General features: G+C 52.1%; 1 protein-coding gene across 9 annotated transcripts in view; it reads right to left on the reverse strand.

Moving 5' to 3' along the window:
- Positions 1-3444: 3444 nt before the first annotated feature.
- The window catches only part of IL16 (interleukin 16), a 117317-nt gene continuing 102528 nt past the window's right edge, over positions 3445-18233 (reverse strand). For 6 of the 9 annotated variants that reach the window (XM_058542581.1, XM_058542580.1, XM_058542577.1 and 3 more), the window contains 7 exons: positions 17813-17963; positions 14244-15330; positions 12540-12708; positions 10361-10462; positions 6607-6865; positions 6244-6369; positions 3445-3924 (listed from right to left, as the gene is read on the reverse strand). In XM_058542581.1, coding sequence (XP_058398564.1) covers positions 3731-3924; positions 6244-6369; positions 6607-6865; positions 10361-10462; positions 12540-12708; positions 14244-15330; positions 17813-17963 — 2088 coding nt within the window. In that variant the 3' untranslated portion in view covers positions 3445-3730. The other 3 variants (XM_058542578.1, XM_058542586.1, XM_058542583.1) reach the window with 3 other exon arrangements.

Consider the following 18233-nt stretch of genomic DNA (forward strand, 5'->3'; position numbering starts at 1 on the left):
TTCAATTCAAATCAGTTGTTTTTCTCTCTTTTTCCCTGCATGAGTTAAGTTCCCCTGGCCGGGGACACCAGGTGGTTTGAATCTGCCCCAGGCCAAACCCGCAGCCTCAGCCCCGGGTGAGAACTGGGAGCCCCACGGGCAGGCGGCACTCTGAGGAGCCTTCGCTCCCAGGCCGTTGGCCTTCTGTCCTCTGTAATAGGGCTGGGGCAGGAGTCCTCTGGCCTACAGGCCCTGCTGCTGTCAGCAGGAAGGGTGGAAGGACAGGACCCCGCCAGCAGCACTGGCTGGAATCCCCCTTCTGGGCTCTGCATGAGGCAGCACAACCCCACATGGGCCATGCTCACCCCGGTACATCACCAGGACCAGGGAGCACAGCCTTGCCCCCTGGAAGGGGCCTCGGCAGCCACACGACTTCCTTTCCCTCTCTCCAGTCAGGGCCACACAATCCTGTGTGGAATTCTCTGACGTTCCCTCGCAACCTGGTGTGGAAGATGTCTTGTGTGTCTGACCAGGGCCTTCGCTCCTCAAAATGGAAAACATTCCCCCTGTGTCATAATAGCTTCCCCACCTTTCAGTCCTGGGTTGACATCTCCTGAATGTGCCAAGATCTGAGCAAGCTTCAAAACATGAAAGCTCGGTGTCCAGGGGCGGAAAGCCCCCTTGTTTCTGTGTTCCAGTGCGACTACAGATCCCACCATCATGCCATCGAGATCATCCAGCTAACTCCCTCTTCTCATCGAGAAATCTTCATTGGACTCTTGAATTTCTTTAGATTTCATTCATTCATTCTGTAAATACTTATCGGGTCCCTACTTTGTGCCTGGCACTGTTCTATATCAACTCCTCATGAGTTGATCCCAAGTCCAGCCAATTCTGGGCGTACCAGCCCAGGAGACGCCGGAGGGCAGGGGTGTTACCAAGATGGGGCCACCTTGTGCAGCCCTATCTAGCCAGGCGGGAGGCCAGCCTCCCAAGGACATGTCTCCCTGGGCCTGTTGGATGCACTGTGCATCTGCTGGCATCGGGGTAAACTGGTCTGAGCACTGGACTAGGAGTCAGAAAACATGAATCTGGTCAAAGCCCTGCCACCGAGAAATTGTGCTCTCGGACAGTCACTTAACGTCTGTGTGCTTTGACTTATCTTTAAAAGAAAATAGAGGGACATGAATACCAATCCCAGTGTAGCCTGCTTCTTACGAGTCACTACAAATGAGCTTGTGCATGAATCAGTAAAATACTGTGCAAAGTGAAGAACTAGGGCTGCTTGGGAGAGGGCCTTGGGTGGATTCACTTTCATGGAGAGTTAACATGGATCCGCAACTATTAGCTGTGATGTTGGCAGTGTTTGGGGATGACTGAAAACATTGTTTTCAAAGGCATTGTTTTCTGTGCCTGTTGTCAGCTCTGAAGAAGCTGGCTGAGGAGAGCTAAACCTCGCATGTAAATCCCAGCATCATGGGCTCAAATGGATGAGCTTTCGTTTTAGGACCTTCTTGCTGCTTCCCGGCCTGACGACCCCCTCAGCCCGGAAGCTGGAAACCTGGGTAGTGGTAGCGTCCTCAGGGGCCCAGTTTAAGCTGGGGGTGGGAGGGACCTGCAGAGACAAGAGGAGGCCCTGGGAGGCCCATGAGCTCACCCTTCGCTGTTCTTACACCAGTTCTTACACCACCTTGCCCCACTCACTCACTTGGTCTGCCTGGTCTCCCAAGGAGGCTTTCTCCGTGTCCCAGGTCTGTCACGGGCACTGTGCCCATCCATGTCACCCCCTCCCAGTTCTGATGGAAAGCCACTTTCTCCTTCCCCAGGCTGGTCCACATGCATCACCTGGCCTCTTGCTAAGGGATCAAAACAATTGCCTGATTAGAGGAGTCGTCACTATGCGCACACCTGTGAGATTGTGGGGACAGGGTGTGCCCTCTGAGTCACCATGGCCTCATTGCCCAGCCCTGGGCAGGTGCACAGTGAGATCCTGCAGAGTGGGTGTTGAATCGAGTCACATCTTTCATTGTTAGATCCTGTGCATCTTCGGCATTTCTATTAAACCTAAAGAGCTGACACAAATGGTCTCTCAAAGTTCTTGTCTGCTCTAGGGCTTGAAAAAATTCGGAATGGGACACACGAGGCCACAGGCAGGACACAAACTACTCTAAGCCCACTATTTCTCAGGATGAATAGGCCAGAGAGCTGACGCCCACGGTGATGACATCACTAAAGGGACTTGCATGAACATTAGACCCCAGGTGGGTTCTAAAGGTTCACTGCCAGGAAACAGATTCTTAGCTTCCTATGGTCCCAGGAGAAGCTCCCAGAGTACGTTAACATGTCCCCATTAGTAGACACCGGCCTGGGAACAAGTACTTTTCGAGTTGTGTTTGAGGTCTTGGCCAGGTCTTCCTCATATTTTCATTCACAGGAGCAGGGGCTGGGGCAGGGCTAGCTGGTGCCTGGGCAGGGAAGGCTGTTGTTGCTAGTACATTTCTTCATCCAGAGCTTGGCAGTCAGGCATTGAGAGATGACCAAACCAAATATCCCTTTGGTCAGGCACTCGGAGTATTTTCCCTACAATGCTCTGCACTTAAAAGCCTCTTGGCCTGTTAGTCTCTAACAAATCACAGAAGAAAGGACTCCATCTCTGCCTCATCATTTACCAGCTGGATGAGTCACTTCCTCTGGGTCTTGGTGCCCTCAAGACAGTGGCACATCACGCCCCATAGACGCTGCTGTGAGTGCTCAAGACAGTGTCCACTTACCACCAACACAGTGCTTGGCACGCAGCAGGTAAATGGTAGCAATTTTATTTACCCTCTCATCCCTGTGCTGGTGCATCCTGTTGGCACACCTGTCCATGCTGAGTTTCACCTGTATTCCTCTTTGTTTACTTGCTCTACCACTGGGTACCACCCTTCCCTAGGAGCACTTCTCCAACCCAACCGAAAACAGTTTTGCAAATGTTTAATGTGTCAGATTGTATCTTCCAAAAATGGCCTCAGCACTCTTCCCCTCCCCTTCAACCTGGTACGCTGTGCCAGCTCTGACTGACAGTACAGCAGAGTGAGGCTATTCGACTTCCGAGGCAAGGTCAGAAAAAGGATGCAGCTCCCATCTGGCTCTTACATTCTCTGGAGATACTTGTCCTGGGCACCCAGCCACCATGTTGTGAGGAAGCCCAGGCCACAGGGAGAGGCCACCTGTGCGTGTTCAGGCCAACCGCCCAGCTGGGTTCCCAGCCGACAGGTGAATGAGTGAACCAACCTCCAGGTGGTTCCAGCCCCCAGCCTTTGAGTTGCTCCAGCTGACACCAAGTGAGCAGGATGAACTGTCCCCTCCAAGCCCTGCCCACATCGCAGAGTCACGAGAAAAACAAATGCTGCTGTTTGGGGTGGATCGCTACACAGTTATAGCACTCAGAAAATCTGCAAAGCAGGACATGGGTTTCATATCAAATTGTAATATATCCATTTTATTTACAGCACCACAACATTAGCATCATGCTCTCTCTATACATAGTCTGTAGTTTGTATTAGTCACCCCAATGTGACTCTGCCCTTACTGTTGGGTCAACCCTCTTACTGGGTGGTGTCCCAGAAGGTCCAGACCTGGGCAGCAGCCACCAGGAGGCACACCGGTGCTGTCCCCACGTGGATGTGGGTTAGCAGTGACCCTGAGAACGAGCAGTTGTGAGGAGCTGCGTGCTGTGCTGTTGGCTTTGGCGTCAGCGTTGGTGCTCTGCCTAAGAGTCTCCAGCAGCTGTGGTCCCCTGGGACTGAAGGCTTTTCCTCCTGATAACAATCGTGACAGGTCCATCAGGCAGCGCCTTGATGATGTTCCAGGCTTCAAACCGCGTGAGGCCCTGCACGGCAGTGCCGGCCAGGTGTAAGATCTCATCTCCCGGCTGCACTGTCTCACTCTGTTCTGAGGCTGCCCCTGAGAGGAGGGAGAAGAAGAAAATGGGTTCCACAGGGCAGAGGGGAACACGGAAAGTTGCCCCCTGTGCTTGGTCTCTGAGGAGCCAGGACAGCTCAGAAGGGAACGGGGTCCCCCACCCTTGGGAGCTCGTTGGGGGTTCTGAAATGAGATATCTCATAAAATGGTGACTCAGAGGTTGGCACTCCAGGCTCCAGCTCTCTGCATCTTTGGGAAAGGTGTCGCCCACACTGTCTCCAGAAAAGGCAGACTTCAGGGAGCTCCAAGCCAGAGCGTGGCTGGGGAGACTTCCAAGGTCATAGAGGACTCTAGGAACTGAATCCTCCTCAAAGCTCCCTTGGGCCCTGCCCCAACATCCCACCCCCTTCACATGTGGCGTCTCCCCTTTTAAGGAGGTTGCCAGGCAGTGGGTGGCCTGGGAAGGGAGCTGGTGAGATTTTCATGAGACAGTCTTCACAGTGCTTTTGGCTCTGAACAGCCTGGAGAAGCCCCCTGGCCCATGTGAAAAGGACATAATCATACATGGCGCCTACTCTTTCAAAACTGCTTATGGAAAGAGAGCTATTTTACCACTTACGTTAGAAGAAAGTTTCCTATCCGTTTGACACAATGATCTTCACAAATATTGAATAAGAGAAGATAATAGCAATAGTGCTAATAATAAAAACATAGTGAAAGTATAGTGGACAATCATATATAACAGGCATTGTACTAACACTTTACACTGTGCCGACAGCCATGTGAGGTAGCTCCTGTTAGTTGTCCCTTTTGCAGGGGAGGAGACCAAGGACTCGGGGAACTCACCCAGAGCTTTAAGCTGCTAGGTGGTGGGGCCTGGATTTGAACGTAGACTTTCTGGCTCCAGAGTCCACGTCTTGGTACCACGTCACCCTGCAGCTGGTAGGCTCATCCTCCTTTAAGCAGATGGGGCCAGGATGGTGAAGTGACTTGCCCAAGGGGCATGCTGCCATTAGTGGCAGAGTTAATACCAGACTCCAGGTCTCTTTTTTTTTTTTTTTTTTTGTGAGGAAGATCAGCCCTGAGCTAACATCCGTGCTAATCCTCCTCTTTTTGCTGAGGAAGACCGGCTCTGAGCTAACATCTATTGCCAATCCTCCTCCTTTTTTCCCCCCAAAGCCCCGGTAGATAGTTGTATGTCATAGCTGCACATCCTTCTAGTTGCTGTATGTGGGACGCGGCCAGAGAAGTGGTGCGTCAGCACGCACCCGGGATCCGAACCCAGGCCGCCAGTAGCGGAGTGCACGCACCCAACCACTAAGCCACGGGGCCGGCCCCCAGACTCCAGGTCTCTTGACGTCAAACCCTAGGATCATTCCAAATCGACCTCCAGAAGTTACAAGTATCCTTCCCAGAATTGGGGTAAACATGGACTCCTGGGGAGCCTCCACGTGAGCCCCAGTCCACTCCCCGGGTTTCAGCAGCTGCAGCAGAGCATCCTCTAACAAGACCGTCTGCAGTGGGAGTCGGGGGACAGGGAGCAGAGCTGGGGGCCCTTGGCTCTCAGTACCCAAGAGCCCTCCATCACACACCTTCCCCTCTTTTTATGGATGAGGAGCCTCAGGCCTGGAAGGCAATGGTCACCCAGCAAGAGCTGGGACTAGAACCCAGGCCACTTGACTCCCTGTCCAGTGCTCATCTCTCCACCACTCCTTGCTCTGTGGTTGGGAGGTTCCAATTTGAGAAGCAGCAAAGAGTCAGGGGTGGTTTCACATAGTAGCTGCAAGCCATTCATGATTTTCACAGGAAAACCCAACTGACCTCCACTTCAGGCAGGCTTATAGCCCAATCCATGATGAACAAACTATCAAAATTTTAAATAAAGGCAGGAGCCGCTGGACCCCGGACTAAGGTAAGGCCAGTGAGGCCAAGTCATGCAAATGGAAAGTTGAACTTTGTCTTTATTTAAAACTTTGATATTTTATTATGGATATTTTTAGACAACTTTGATTTTTTAAAACTATTGCATTGAAATAGTATTTATCTTGATTGCTGACTGTTTCGGCGGCCCCTTCAGTTTTGCGCCAGGAAGTGCAAAACTTGCCTCACTTGCCTCCCCCAGCCCCAGCCCTGCGGTTCAGTTGCTTACGAGGACCTGGCAAGATAGAGAGTTTAAGGGGATGTCTGGGCCAAGGAGAAACAGTAGAAAAAGCAGAATTGAGTCCTTAAAAGGCCTGCCTGCCTGCGTCTCCAGAGGGCATGGGGTTGTGGGGAACCAAAATGGCCTAGAAGGTGCTTTTGGGGGGCTTGACCCCACCCCCACAAGTGGGGGGAATGTAAAGAGCCAGATGCACACCACACCTTTGAAAATCCTGTTAATGGTGAGAGGCTTGTCGCCGTGCAGGGAGCCCTTCCCTCCTTCCAGACTGAAGCCCAGCCCTGCAGAGTTCTTCTCCAGGGTCACCATGCAGACTGCAGCCTCTGCTGCTGAGAAAAACACAGGGGTTTTGTTAGGGACACCTTCCTCTCTGGGCCACAGGCGGCCTGGGCATCAGGCGAGCCCGGCTGATGCTGTCTGCTGTACTTGTACATATGTGCATATAAACACAGACACACATCTCGGGCAGCATGCAAGGCAGGCCACATGTTCTTCGGGCCACAAACTACTGAACAGCCCCACCAGGACTGGCCCCACAGGGCTTCCACAAAACTGGGAGAACTTACTGGATTCTGTGGAAACGTCACTGGCCGCAGAAGCCGAGGCTGCAGAGTCGGTGGAGGAGTTCAGGTCGAGTGTGGCCTCCAGAGCCGGCTTCCTCGTGACGATCACTGCTTGCCTAGGGTCCCGAGCTTGGCGGAGGATGGCCAGGGCATCGTTGTGCGTGGCCCCTTTAAGGGACTTGCCATTGATAGACAGAACCTCATTGCCCTTCTGAATAGTCCCTTCCTGGGAGGCCAACCCATTTGGGAACACTCTGTGAACCTGAGCAAACCAAAGAAGTCAGGACCCAGAAATCACCCACGTAAGATCCAGATTCTTGCTGGAGGAGGATCTGAGCCAGTTAGTCAAACCTACCAGATTCTTAGGCCAAAGAAAATGAAACTAATTCTGTACTAGATCAAGGCTGCTGTCACAGGGGCCAGCATTCCCTCCTTCTCTGCTCAGAGCAGAGATCGCCAGCAATAATGGCCAGATAGGCCCTCAGAATCCTTCTCAACACAACGTCCTAAACTACATCACTACAATCCTAGTTAACATTCAGTTAAAATCTTTTGCCTTACCTGCTCAAGATCAGCATTTCCCAAAGCAGTTTTCTTGAAGCACTGATGCTGTGCCATATTAACAGGTACTGTATTAGAAAAAGTTGCTAAGTTCTAAGAAATTTAAGAACACTGGATAAAACAAAAGCTCTGAAAATGTCTACAGTTTAAAAAAAAAAAAAGTATCAGAGGGCCGGCCCGGTGACGCAAGCGGTTAAGTGTGCGCCCTCTGCTGCAGCGGCCCGGGGTTCGCTGGTTCGGATCCTGGGCGTGCACCACCACACCGTTTGTTAGACCATGCTGTGGCGGTGTCCCATATAAAGTGGAGGAGGATCGGCATGGATGTTAGCCCAGGGACGGTCTTCCTCAGCAAAAAGAGGAGAATTGGCAGATGTTAGCTCAGGGCCGATCTTGCTCACAAAAAAAAAGTATCAGAGATGCTACAATGCAAATTTGCATGATACCACTCTAAGAACAGGCAGTATAATACAGTGATCCCCAAAAGTGTTTCCACAAAGAATCCTTTTTTTCATAGAGAAATTCTCAGGCCCCATCTTCTGCAGAATGTATTTTTGAGAAACGCTATCCTGGGAAGTCTAGACATTTTTAAAGCTCCCCCCACAGGAAATTCTGATCCTTTAACTTCAGTTAAAAGGGACCTGGTCCCCTTGCTACAAGATATGTGGCATAAACAAAATCTCCTGTCTTTGGTCAGCCTCTTTAACGAGATAAATTCTAATGAGCATAATGCAGAGGATTGAATTACAGCTGCATGGGCAATCACTAAAATGTGTTACACGTTGTTTTGCTGGTGTCATGTGAACAAGGGTCTTTGTTTCTCTGAATTGTTTCTGTGTTGGAAAAAGCCTGTTCTGTGGTCAGACGTGGTTAGGGTCCCCAGGCTGTAAGACCCAGCTTGAAGCAGTGCTGCTCTGCATCTCAGGTCCTCACTCCAGAACAGAAGCATAAATGCCGCCAGCTCCTCCTCCTGAGGTGCGGGGAAGATGGATTTAGACCACGTGGCAGTGAGTGTCCGGCATGGCCCTTGGTCATGGGCGGTGCTCAATGTTAGTTCTCTTTTAATGAATCAGGAAGGAACAGAAGTGCTCAAACATGGAAGGAGAAAGAGGAAGTTTGATGTGTGTGCTCGGCCGATGTGTGTTGCCTCCTCCTGGTTTGTGAATGGCTGCAGTGTCTCAGGGGTAGATGGCCAAATGAGGTGGAGGAAAGTCACTACTCAAGGGCAGACCCAAAGATCTAACTACTGTTCCCCCAGGCAAGCTGTCTTTTCTCTTCAAATAGAAAGTAAACTAAACAGTCAGGAACATCTTCATAATGCTCTGCTATGGGCAAGTGACAGAAAGAGGTCCTTATTGGTTTTACGTGCTTTTTTGTGGTAAGAGCTCACTTGCAAAGAAGGAAGTTGCTCCTCTCACACCACTGTCTCTGAAATGACCAGTAGGAATGGGCCAAGTTACCACTGCAAGGGGGTGTGGTGTGTTTAATGCTGGCTGATGCTGGGACTCGGAGGGTTTGTTTTCAGCAGGGCATGGAAATTCAAATGAGCCCACATGAAGAATACACTAAGACAACACAGCTGTGAGAGGACAACTGTGCATTCAGCTTTGGAGGGATGGAACAGCCAGGTCACAGCTCGGTCTGTGAAGATGGGACGACCAGAAACCATCTGGTTCAGGTACAGGTGACCTGAAGAGTGGGCAGAGGGCAGCAGCCAATGCCAATTAGATTGCGTGGGCCAGAAAAATGGGGTCCACAGGACAAGATGCAGGTGATGCAGGGCTGCTGGCCTCCGCGCACCTACCCCAGGCTCCAGCAGGTCCTGACAGAACAGGAGGCTGGGCCACCTGGTCTGAAGCCTTGGGTGCATCCTGGGCTGTGCTCTGTGAACAGGTTACAGAACTGCTTCTGTTCTCTCCAGCATGGCCCCATTGCCCTCAACCCACCGCCAGACCAGCTTCCCAATTGCTCACATTAACGTGCCTGCTCTCCACGTGGGCAAAACCAGGACAGCAGCCTCCCCTACAGGACCTGCCTTCCCAAGGTGCCTTCCGTCCAGGTGAGGCCCCTTCCATCCAGGTGTACTGTGCTACATATCACAGCCAGGTTTCTATCCTGGCTCTACAGCCTTGCATCAAGTCCCCTGTGGTCATAAATCATTCCTGTCTAAATGTTTAGTGGCTGACAGGCTACTGGTCTACAGTTCCAAAAGAAGAGACACGACACTGAATAAAATTTGCTTCCCATTTTTTTCTATTCTTTGTTGTTGTTGTTGAGATGAAATTCATAACATTCAATTAACCTTTTTTCTTTTTGCTGAGGAAGATTGGCCCTGGGCTAACATCTGTGCCCATCTTCCTCTACTTTATATGTGGGATGCCTGCCACAGCATGGCTTGGTAAGTGGTGCATGGGTCCTCACCCGGGATCTGAACCCGCGAACCCTGAGCCACCAAAGCGGAGCGTGCAAACTTAACCACCACGCCATCAGGCTGGCCCCCAATTAACCATTTTAAGGTGTACAATTCGGTGACATTTAGTAGGTTGAATTTTTAAAAAGCTCCAGACAGAACCTTCAAAACTGCAGGAACTGGGGCTTCAACCTCAAGACATTCTGACCCAACAGTTCTACAGCAAGGCTGAGACACCTGTAATCCTTTTTAAAGCTCCACAGGGGATTCGGATTTCTTTTGGTATATTAAAGTTGTTTAGGGCCAGCCCCATGGCTTAGCGGTTAAGTGCACGCGTTCCACTGCTGGCGGCCTGGGTTCGGATCCTGGGCGTGCACCGACGCACCGTTTCTCCGGCCATGCTGAGGCCGCGTCCCACATACAGCAACTAGAAGGATGTGCAGCTGTGACATACAACTATCTACTGGGGCTTTGGGGGAAAAATAAATAAATAAAATTAAAAAAAATAAAAATAAAAAAATAAAGTTGTTTGGGGTATATAAGATCTTCTCTGTTAAATTAGGGATCATGATGAGGGTTGAATACTGGTTATATAGGGGACGGCTAGTATGCTTCTTGAAAACGATGAGTCCTGACAGCTCCCCTTTAAGGTCCTGCCCTAAATGCTGGTCCCATGGCCTGGTGTCATGCATTCCTCTGGTCCCCAGCACAGGCCCCTTCCTGGCAGGTGTTCCCGCACCCAGGGCCATTACCTCTGGCTCTGACATGCCCCCGTCGCTGGCCACTCACCGTGATCACCTTGTTTTCTAGATCCGCTCCTCCTGCCAAGCTGAACCCAAGGCCAACCCCTTCCTCCTTGTGCAGGATGGTGACATGGATGCTGTCTAATTGCTGCAGAAGGAAATACATATATTAGAAAACATTTTACTGCAAGAGTGTGAACAATTTAGCAAGTGTTTTAACATCAGGCTGATTTGGTCTCAAACTCCAGCTTGCCCATGCTCCCAGTTACATCACCTCCTCAAACCTGTTTCATCATCTCTAAAGAGAAGATATATACTTTCTGGAGTCATGGGAAGCTTAGAAGAAAAAAAACATGTATGTAAAGCAACAAGTGTACCTATTTTTTTCTCCTATTGCCCCATCCATACCCACACTTGTACAGACAGCGCTGGGCACCACTAAATCAGCTGGAAATGCCAGCACGTTGGATAATGCCGCACTGACGTTTCCGTGTGGGACGAGGTCAGCCTGTAGGATGTTGTATCAGCAAACCCAAGAGCCAGTGCTGTTTTGCTCCTTCCCTCTCCCTTCTTCTCTGTGGGGCACCACAGCAGCATCAAGGAGCCCAGCTGGTTCCTTGCTCCAGAGCACATGTGTACACACACACGTATGCACACACACACGAACGCACCCAGGCATACGCAGTACTTCCCAGCCTGGATGTGGGCACACCCGGAGCCAGCTCAGTCCCTCTGCATTGTCTGAAGTCAGAGACTCTCCTTCTGATCTCCTTCTGGGGTCTCAAACTCAGATGCATATGGGAGCCAGGCAGATCACTTAAAGGAGCAAAATGGGCAGGTGTGAGTGGTGGGAACTGCAGAGAACTGGCGCGCACCTCTCCTGCTCCAGGACCAGCTGCTACAGGGGAATGCAGACCCAGGGCTACCAGATCTTTCCCTTTAGAAGCCAGAAATCCAGGTTTTGATTCAAGTTTTATAATATTTAGAATATAATAATTTAAAAAATATCATCATGCAGACCAAAGAAAATATACCTGCAGGCCCACGTGGCTCTCAGGCCCCAGTTTGTGCCTTGGTGCCAGGGAATAACCTCATGTCAAACAATTCGCTCACTCTGCGACCACCAGAGCCCCTGCCTTGCAGCTGGCTCAATGATCCTTTGGGTTTGGAGACCCCAAGACCCAGACGGGCTGAAGGGATAGATGGACCTCAGTGCCCTCCTGACCCCAGCCTGGCCCAAACCTCCTAACTTTTACCTGAGAATCAGCTGACTTGCCTCGGAAGAGGCCCTTGTCAAGTTGGAAAGTGAATGCTGTCCCAGTAACACCCGAGGCAGTTCGACTCTTGGTGTTTACACTGCACTTTTGCTTCTGTTATTTCATTTGAATAAGGCCCTGGGGGATGATGGTCCCAAGGTCCAGGTGACCGTGTGAGAGCCACAGAGGAGGAGTCACAGCCCAGGGCATCTTGTGTTCCTCAGGCTTACCCACTCACTTGACCTGGGGACTACCAGCTCTGACGCCTCCTTATCTTCTCACCCCAGCCTGGATGGTTCCAGTGCAGAAAGCCTGAGTAGACCCGGGGCAGCCCAGGAGGGTGCAAGGCCCACGAGTTCATGCTGGTCTGGCTGAGCTCTGCCTGGCCACTTCCTCTCTGCGCACCTTTGGGTCATGCTTAGAATGCATGTGGGAAGTGGGACTTGCAGAATGACTTGACTGAGGTGCACAGGCCCTTGCAAGCCCTGCGATAAGTCAGCTCTCAGTGCGCAGGGCAAGTCTTCGGGGTGAGAGCTCAGAACCACACGGTCTACAGTGGACAGCACACTCCCACGCAGCATCTCCCTGGAGACACACGCCAGGCCGCCAGCCCAGGGGACGTGGAAATAGCACTGAACGTGGAGAAAGAAAACCTAGGCTCTGCGACATTGAGCCTCACCTTTCTCATTTATAAAATGGTTGAAAAGATACAAAAAGTCAATGATTGAAAGCACTCCATGAGCTATGAAGCTCCTTTTGAATGGAAGGTCTTACTGTGGTCCAGCAATGCAATGCCCCTCTACCACAGGCAGGATACAAACTAGGTCTCTGTCAGCCCCTGGGAGCTACCTTCTTGAGCCTCACGGAGCCCAGGGCTACTCCAGCTGCTTCCCCTCTGGCCTAAGTGAGGTGACCGCACTGCTCCCAGCAAGGCCTTTGTCTCTGTAAGTGCTTATAACAGAAACCTACCTTTAACGTCGCTTCATCCAGAACCTTCACTTCCTCTATGAGCTCCTTTAATTCCGAGGAGCTCAGCAGCGAGATGACCGACTGGCCAGACTGATGGGCACAGTGGTCCCAGTCGTCGGCTTCCGTTGGCTCACTGAGACCCTCTGTGTATTCTCTCAGCTCCGAAAGGCTTTCGTAGGGAGAAGCAGCAGCACGTGGGATGAATCATGATATTAATAAGAGCTAACATCTATTGCATAATTACTCTATTCCAGACATGGTGCTGAGCACATATGTGCATTCTGTTACTTGGTGCAGCAAATCTATAAGTAGAAACTAGCATCCCTCCGCTACAGAGATGGGAAATTAGGGCTTAGAGAGGGTAAATAGCTTGTCTGTGGTCACAGGGCTATGAAATGCCAAGATCCGGGATTCGAAATCACAGATCATGCTGTGTCTGACTCCGAAGTCCGTGCTCCAAACCTCAACACCTCCCCCAGAGGATAGCTGATGCTTTGGACAAATCTGCACCAAGGCCACAGTCAGATCACAGCCACTGCTCCTGGGTGGCCGTCGAGGCTGATGCCCCTTGCCTGCCTTCACAGGTGTGGTCAGCACCTGGCTGGCCGATGTCAGCACCTAGTAACTACAAATGGCGCCCACTCGGCCAGCAACTGGCCTTCCTCTTTCTTTTGAACTCATTTGGGTATCTGTAGCTATTTTTTGCAGCTACACTTCATATTTTGCATGAAACTGTGGTTTCAGTAATAGGGGATTATTTCTCCCTCTGGTTGACAGGCCTTTACGGCTAAAAGGGGAAGGGGCCCCCACAGCAGAAAATTCTGATGGTGAGCCTTGCAGTTCCAACAGAACAGCCTCTCAGCTAGAAAGAGCAAACTAGTGGGAGATCTAAATGTTAAAGGGCCCCATTCTACAGCTGACCAGCTCTAACTAGCTACACGTGGTTGGTCTGGCTCTTTAGACCTGGTTCTAGGCGTGTCTTTGAGGATCATTCCTATTCCTTCACAGGATGTCTGCAGCAGCTGGAATCTGATGGAACTGGGTCAATGGGTCTCAAACTTTTCTCAGCAGTAGAAGAACAATAAATAAAACTGACATTGCAGAGTTGTTCTGATTAAAGAGGGGAGGCCAGACCCCAGTCCTGCAGCAGGAGCTCGCAGGCATCACTGGGAGCCCCTCAGTTCTGTGGAGCAAGTCTCGCCCTCCTCCTAATTTCAACAAAAGAAGAAACTAAGGGTGAGCATGAAGGAACCTGCTCGTGGTCAGGGAGTCAATGCTGGAGCTGGCACTGGGACCCAGACGTCCTAACTGCCAGTCCAGGGAACTGAACCCACATGCAGAGTACAAGTGGATTCCTTTGTGTGTGGGGGGCAGGGGGCGGGGGCAGCAAGAACTCCCAAGGGATCATCTCCTGGCCTTAGTCAGGTCTTTCTGAGCAACAGCAGGACATGCCAGGTGTGCATTAGTTTCCAAATCTCCATCGGTAACTCACCAGGGGGCCAGTTCTGTCCCCCACCTCCCACTCCTCCCAAAACTCCTCATTAATACAGAAGACAGAGATGTGACACATGCACGCACATGCACGTAAAAGAACAGGCGGAACGATCCTTTTGTACACCTGAGAAACTTTTAAAAAGATATATCGGATTATAAGAGAAAGAAAGCTGAGAAAGGAGAAGAGAACCCCTGGGTGTGGACACTCACTTGAGCGAGAACCCCGTGTCCGAGGCAGGCATTTCGGGAGGACCGTCAGCAGCCGGGTCCTCCCTGGACGGCGACATTGGAAAGGCCCCTTGCTTCGGGGGGCAAGGAGTCTGGCCACAGGAGAGTGAGGCCGGAAGGCACAGCAGGGATTTCATGACAGCTGAGGACACTTGGCTGCTGATGGAGTAGAGTTTACTGGTCTTTTCATCGAATGGCTTCATCTCATAGGACTGGGTCCTGGACAGGGGGAAGCTCCGTGCCCGCTGGCTCGGCATCTTGACAATGGGGCCTGGAGAGTCCTCAGTCTGTGCAGACAGCAGCCTCGAGAGAGGGTCAGGGTCAGCGGGGAGGGTTTTCTGACAGGGCTGCCGCGCCAGGGCAGGGGACCCTGATACTCCCGGGCCGCTGGCCTCCGAGGCTGCAGGGGGACCCCGTGGTGGCTGCTCTTGATCTGGCTGCTGCTGCTCAGCGCCAGGGGGAGCCCCTCGCCTCCAGAGGCCAGAAACCTGTCCTCCCTCTTGCTTCCCAGGAGGTCTTACTGCCTCCTCCGAGGACTGGAGGCTCAGTCTCTGAACTCCTTTGTCAGGCGATTGAGAGGAGCCAAAGGTTTCAAAGGAGCTGATCCTCTGCTTGATGGAGGAGGAGGAGGCCCTCGCGTGGGACCCCGGGCCCCTGGGAGTGGGTGTTGGCTGGGCGGAGGAGGCTGCATCAGGCAGCCGCCTGGGGTCTGGAGCGCGACTCCTCAGACCTTTCAAGCTTTGACGAAACCAGGCTGGCTTGGGGGCCACGGGCGGACCCTTCTTCCCGGTGCTGCTGTCTGCCGACTTGTAAACTTTGGGAGCGCCATTGGTGGCTTCCAGCTTCAGCGGGGTCCCGTCTGGGTGGCCCTGCCTCCCGTCTTCCTCGCCCAGGCTGATGTTGGGGTGTAGCGGCGTGTGGCCGTGGTTCTCACTCATGATGGGGCTAAACAGGTTTTTGATGCAGTCAGAAATTCTAACCCAAGGGTCTTCCGCTGTGGTATTGAGGCTATAGTCCATCCGAGCCTGCCTTTTAAGCAGTGGGTGTTTTACTGGGGACGTTTGAGTCACTAGGGAGCAGAAACAAGGCCAAAGCTGTGCATTACACTTGATTGTGAATTTTCATCCTAAATTCTAGTTTCAAGCTGAATAGCAAGAAGGATTCTAGAGGAGGAGGTTAGCAGAAGTGGTGGACCCCTGGTTGGGTGAGCAACTGGGCAGTGCCAAGAGGCAGCATCGCAGAACCAGAGGACCAGAGGTGGGAGTTAACTTCACAGCATCCTAGCATTTTAGAGCTGGAAGGGTTCGCAGAGAATATCTGGTCTGATCTCTGGCATTTTACAATTGTGAATCCAACATTCAGAAGGGTGAGGGGCCATCTGTTGGCAGAGCAAGTCTCCTGCTTCCCCACTTTCATGTCCTTCCCACTAAGTAGCCTCCCAGATAACTCATTAAAATTTCAAAAGTCAAAGCAATCCTCTATCTTTTAAACTTTTAAGCCAAAGGTCACAAATTGGTAGTCATATTTGGTCTGGACCACCCACGTCATTAAAAAGCAATGTGAATGTGCACGCCTTCAGATGGGGCACAGTCCAGTTCAGCACAGCTCCTAACCCTCTCTCACGGGGTCAGCATTTCACACACGGATGCATCTGCCTGGCCCCTGATGCCATGTGAGTTTCCTACTCCCTCCTCCCAGGTAATTAACCAGCTTGCTCAGCAGAGGAGCGTTTTCCCTGCCCAAAGAGCTGATGAAAAGGTTCCAGGTAGAAAAAAAAGCTTTGTGACAACTATTCTCGACCTTGGCTACACATTGGAATCTGGAAGGCCTTACGAAATCCTGACACCCACCCCTAGGTTCTGATGTGCTACCCCTGCGCTGCAGCCTGACCACTGTGATAAGCTCCACAGGTGATGAAGCATGTGCTCCATCGGGGACGCCCTGCCAAGTACAGCCCCTCACCACAAGGGCAGCACATGGAATCTTTCTCGGGAGCCATGTTGAGCCCGCATCCCCCTGGGTGGTAGGGAGACTCTGCCCCTGACTCTGTTTGCCGGGGACAGAGGGAGGCTGGCCTCCAAGCCCCACATAGAGAGAAGCCGAGTGGAGGTGTGGCCCTTCCGTGGCCCCCGGCTCTGACCTTTCCCTGGTTAAGAGTGTGCTGCTCTGGCTTCATGCTCGGGGGGATGCTTGATACCAGAATGCAACCCAGCTTGAGGAGGACTGATCCCTCCTGTCCCCCGTCTCCACGCCAGGCCTCAAGGGAACCAAACTGTGCAGAGCGTTAAGCCTTGAAGATATCAAAGAGATGCTCTGCACCATCCCAAAGACCCGAGTGTTTGCTACTGGCTCTGGGGCTTTTGCAAGTGAGTCCAGCCCTCTCAGCCTGGTGCTGCATTTGCAAATGGCTCTGCTGCAGGGGCTGTTGTGAGGCTCAGTGGTCAGAGGCTCTGCAGGCAAGCCCTTTGCATGGTAGGTGAGGCGCTCTTGGGAGTAGAGCATAGAGGCGTGCCCTGGCCATGTTCCTCAATTGGGATGACTAAGGGAAGGGCGAGGGGAGGTGCCTCCAGTTGTAGGGCACCTGCTATGGGTGAGATGTGCCAGATATTTCCATTCATAACATCCCTCAACCCTCCAGGAGCCGTTCATGTGCTTTTCATGTAATGTTTCTCAAACAAGCATGTGGTTTGCAGCCTACATATTTATTTCTCTGCCACTACTGGGAGCTCCTTGATGGCAGGAACTGGTCTGTCCCTCTCTCCCTCCCTCTGTCCCTCTCTCCCTCTGCCCCTCTCCCTCTCTCTCCAGCACCCAGCACAGAGCCTTCTATGCTGTGAAAGCCAGCATCCAACACACACTTCCGGAATCAAACCATGTGTTGGGGTTCTTTGTGATTTTCCACACCTTGCTGATGAGTGAATCGAGGCTTAGAAAAGCAGAGAAAGTTGCCCAGAATCACATTAATGAAGGGCAGAGCCAGGTTTTCTACCCGGGTCTTCCTGATCCCAAATCCTATGCTTTTCCTAGCAAGCCACTAAACCGTCAGCTCACGTCTCAGCATTTCCAGCTGCACCATGTGGGCACAGCCATTCCATTTCCCTCGTGGAGGTGGTGACCACCAGCCAAATGCTGTTCATACTTTTCTGACACTGTGGTCTCGTCCTTGGTAATACTGGGTGCAGCGTGCTATAACACTATCACCCTAGAAAGGCAGCTGCCCACGATGGCTGGGTGGGCGTGTCTTTAGACCTTTCTTGAGGGCTCTATCCTCCAGTTGACTGTCTGGATTGGCCTGCATCCCCCATCCCCACCCCACCACCACAGCATCACTAACCCACCAGGGGGTTCCCACCCTGGACAGCACCCCCACTGCCCTGCTGCCCCAGTGCCTTCGGGACTCCTGTTCTGGACTCCTGAGCAGTCATCAGCCTGAGTCCAGCTGTCATGTCGTGCAGAGCCCTCCAACCTCAGGACAAACTCACATTCTTACCTTCTCACTGGACGTTTCTCTGGAAGGTCCTTCCTTCCAGGAGATCTCAATGAAAGCCTACCTGAGCTGGCTCCTCTCCTCCCTGGCTCGTGCTCTGAGGAGGGTGTCGTCTGTGGGCCGACGGCAGGTCCTGGGCAGCAGACAACGGCGCGGAGCGTTCTCCCTGCCACGTCTTCCTGCGGCAGCAGCGATGGCAGCAGCTCTCTGGCTTCCTGTGGTGTAAACAGGAAGCGAGACTGTGTCAGTGCAGTAGCCTCCAGCTGTGAGAAGGCAACGCGCACTTCAATTGGGACTGGAGAGCCACTGTTGAGCAGCTTAATTAGAAGTTCATCCGCAGTCCTATAAAGAGGGTCCTTTCCTGCAGTGTGCTGCCTGCATCACTGACACAGGGAGCCAGCATCTCCTGGGAGCTCAGAGTATCCCTCTGCTTCCAGAATATGGGCTCATCCTGCTGGCATATGTGGGCTCCGTGTGATAGGAAA

The sequence above is a fragment of the Diceros bicornis genome, chromosome 5 (assembly GCF_020826845.1).
Source record: "Diceros bicornis minor isolate mBicDic1 chromosome 5, mDicBic1.mat.cur, whole genome shotgun sequence".
Classification (NCBI taxonomy): domain Eukaryota; kingdom Metazoa; phylum Chordata; class Mammalia; order Perissodactyla; family Rhinocerotidae; genus Diceros; species Diceros bicornis.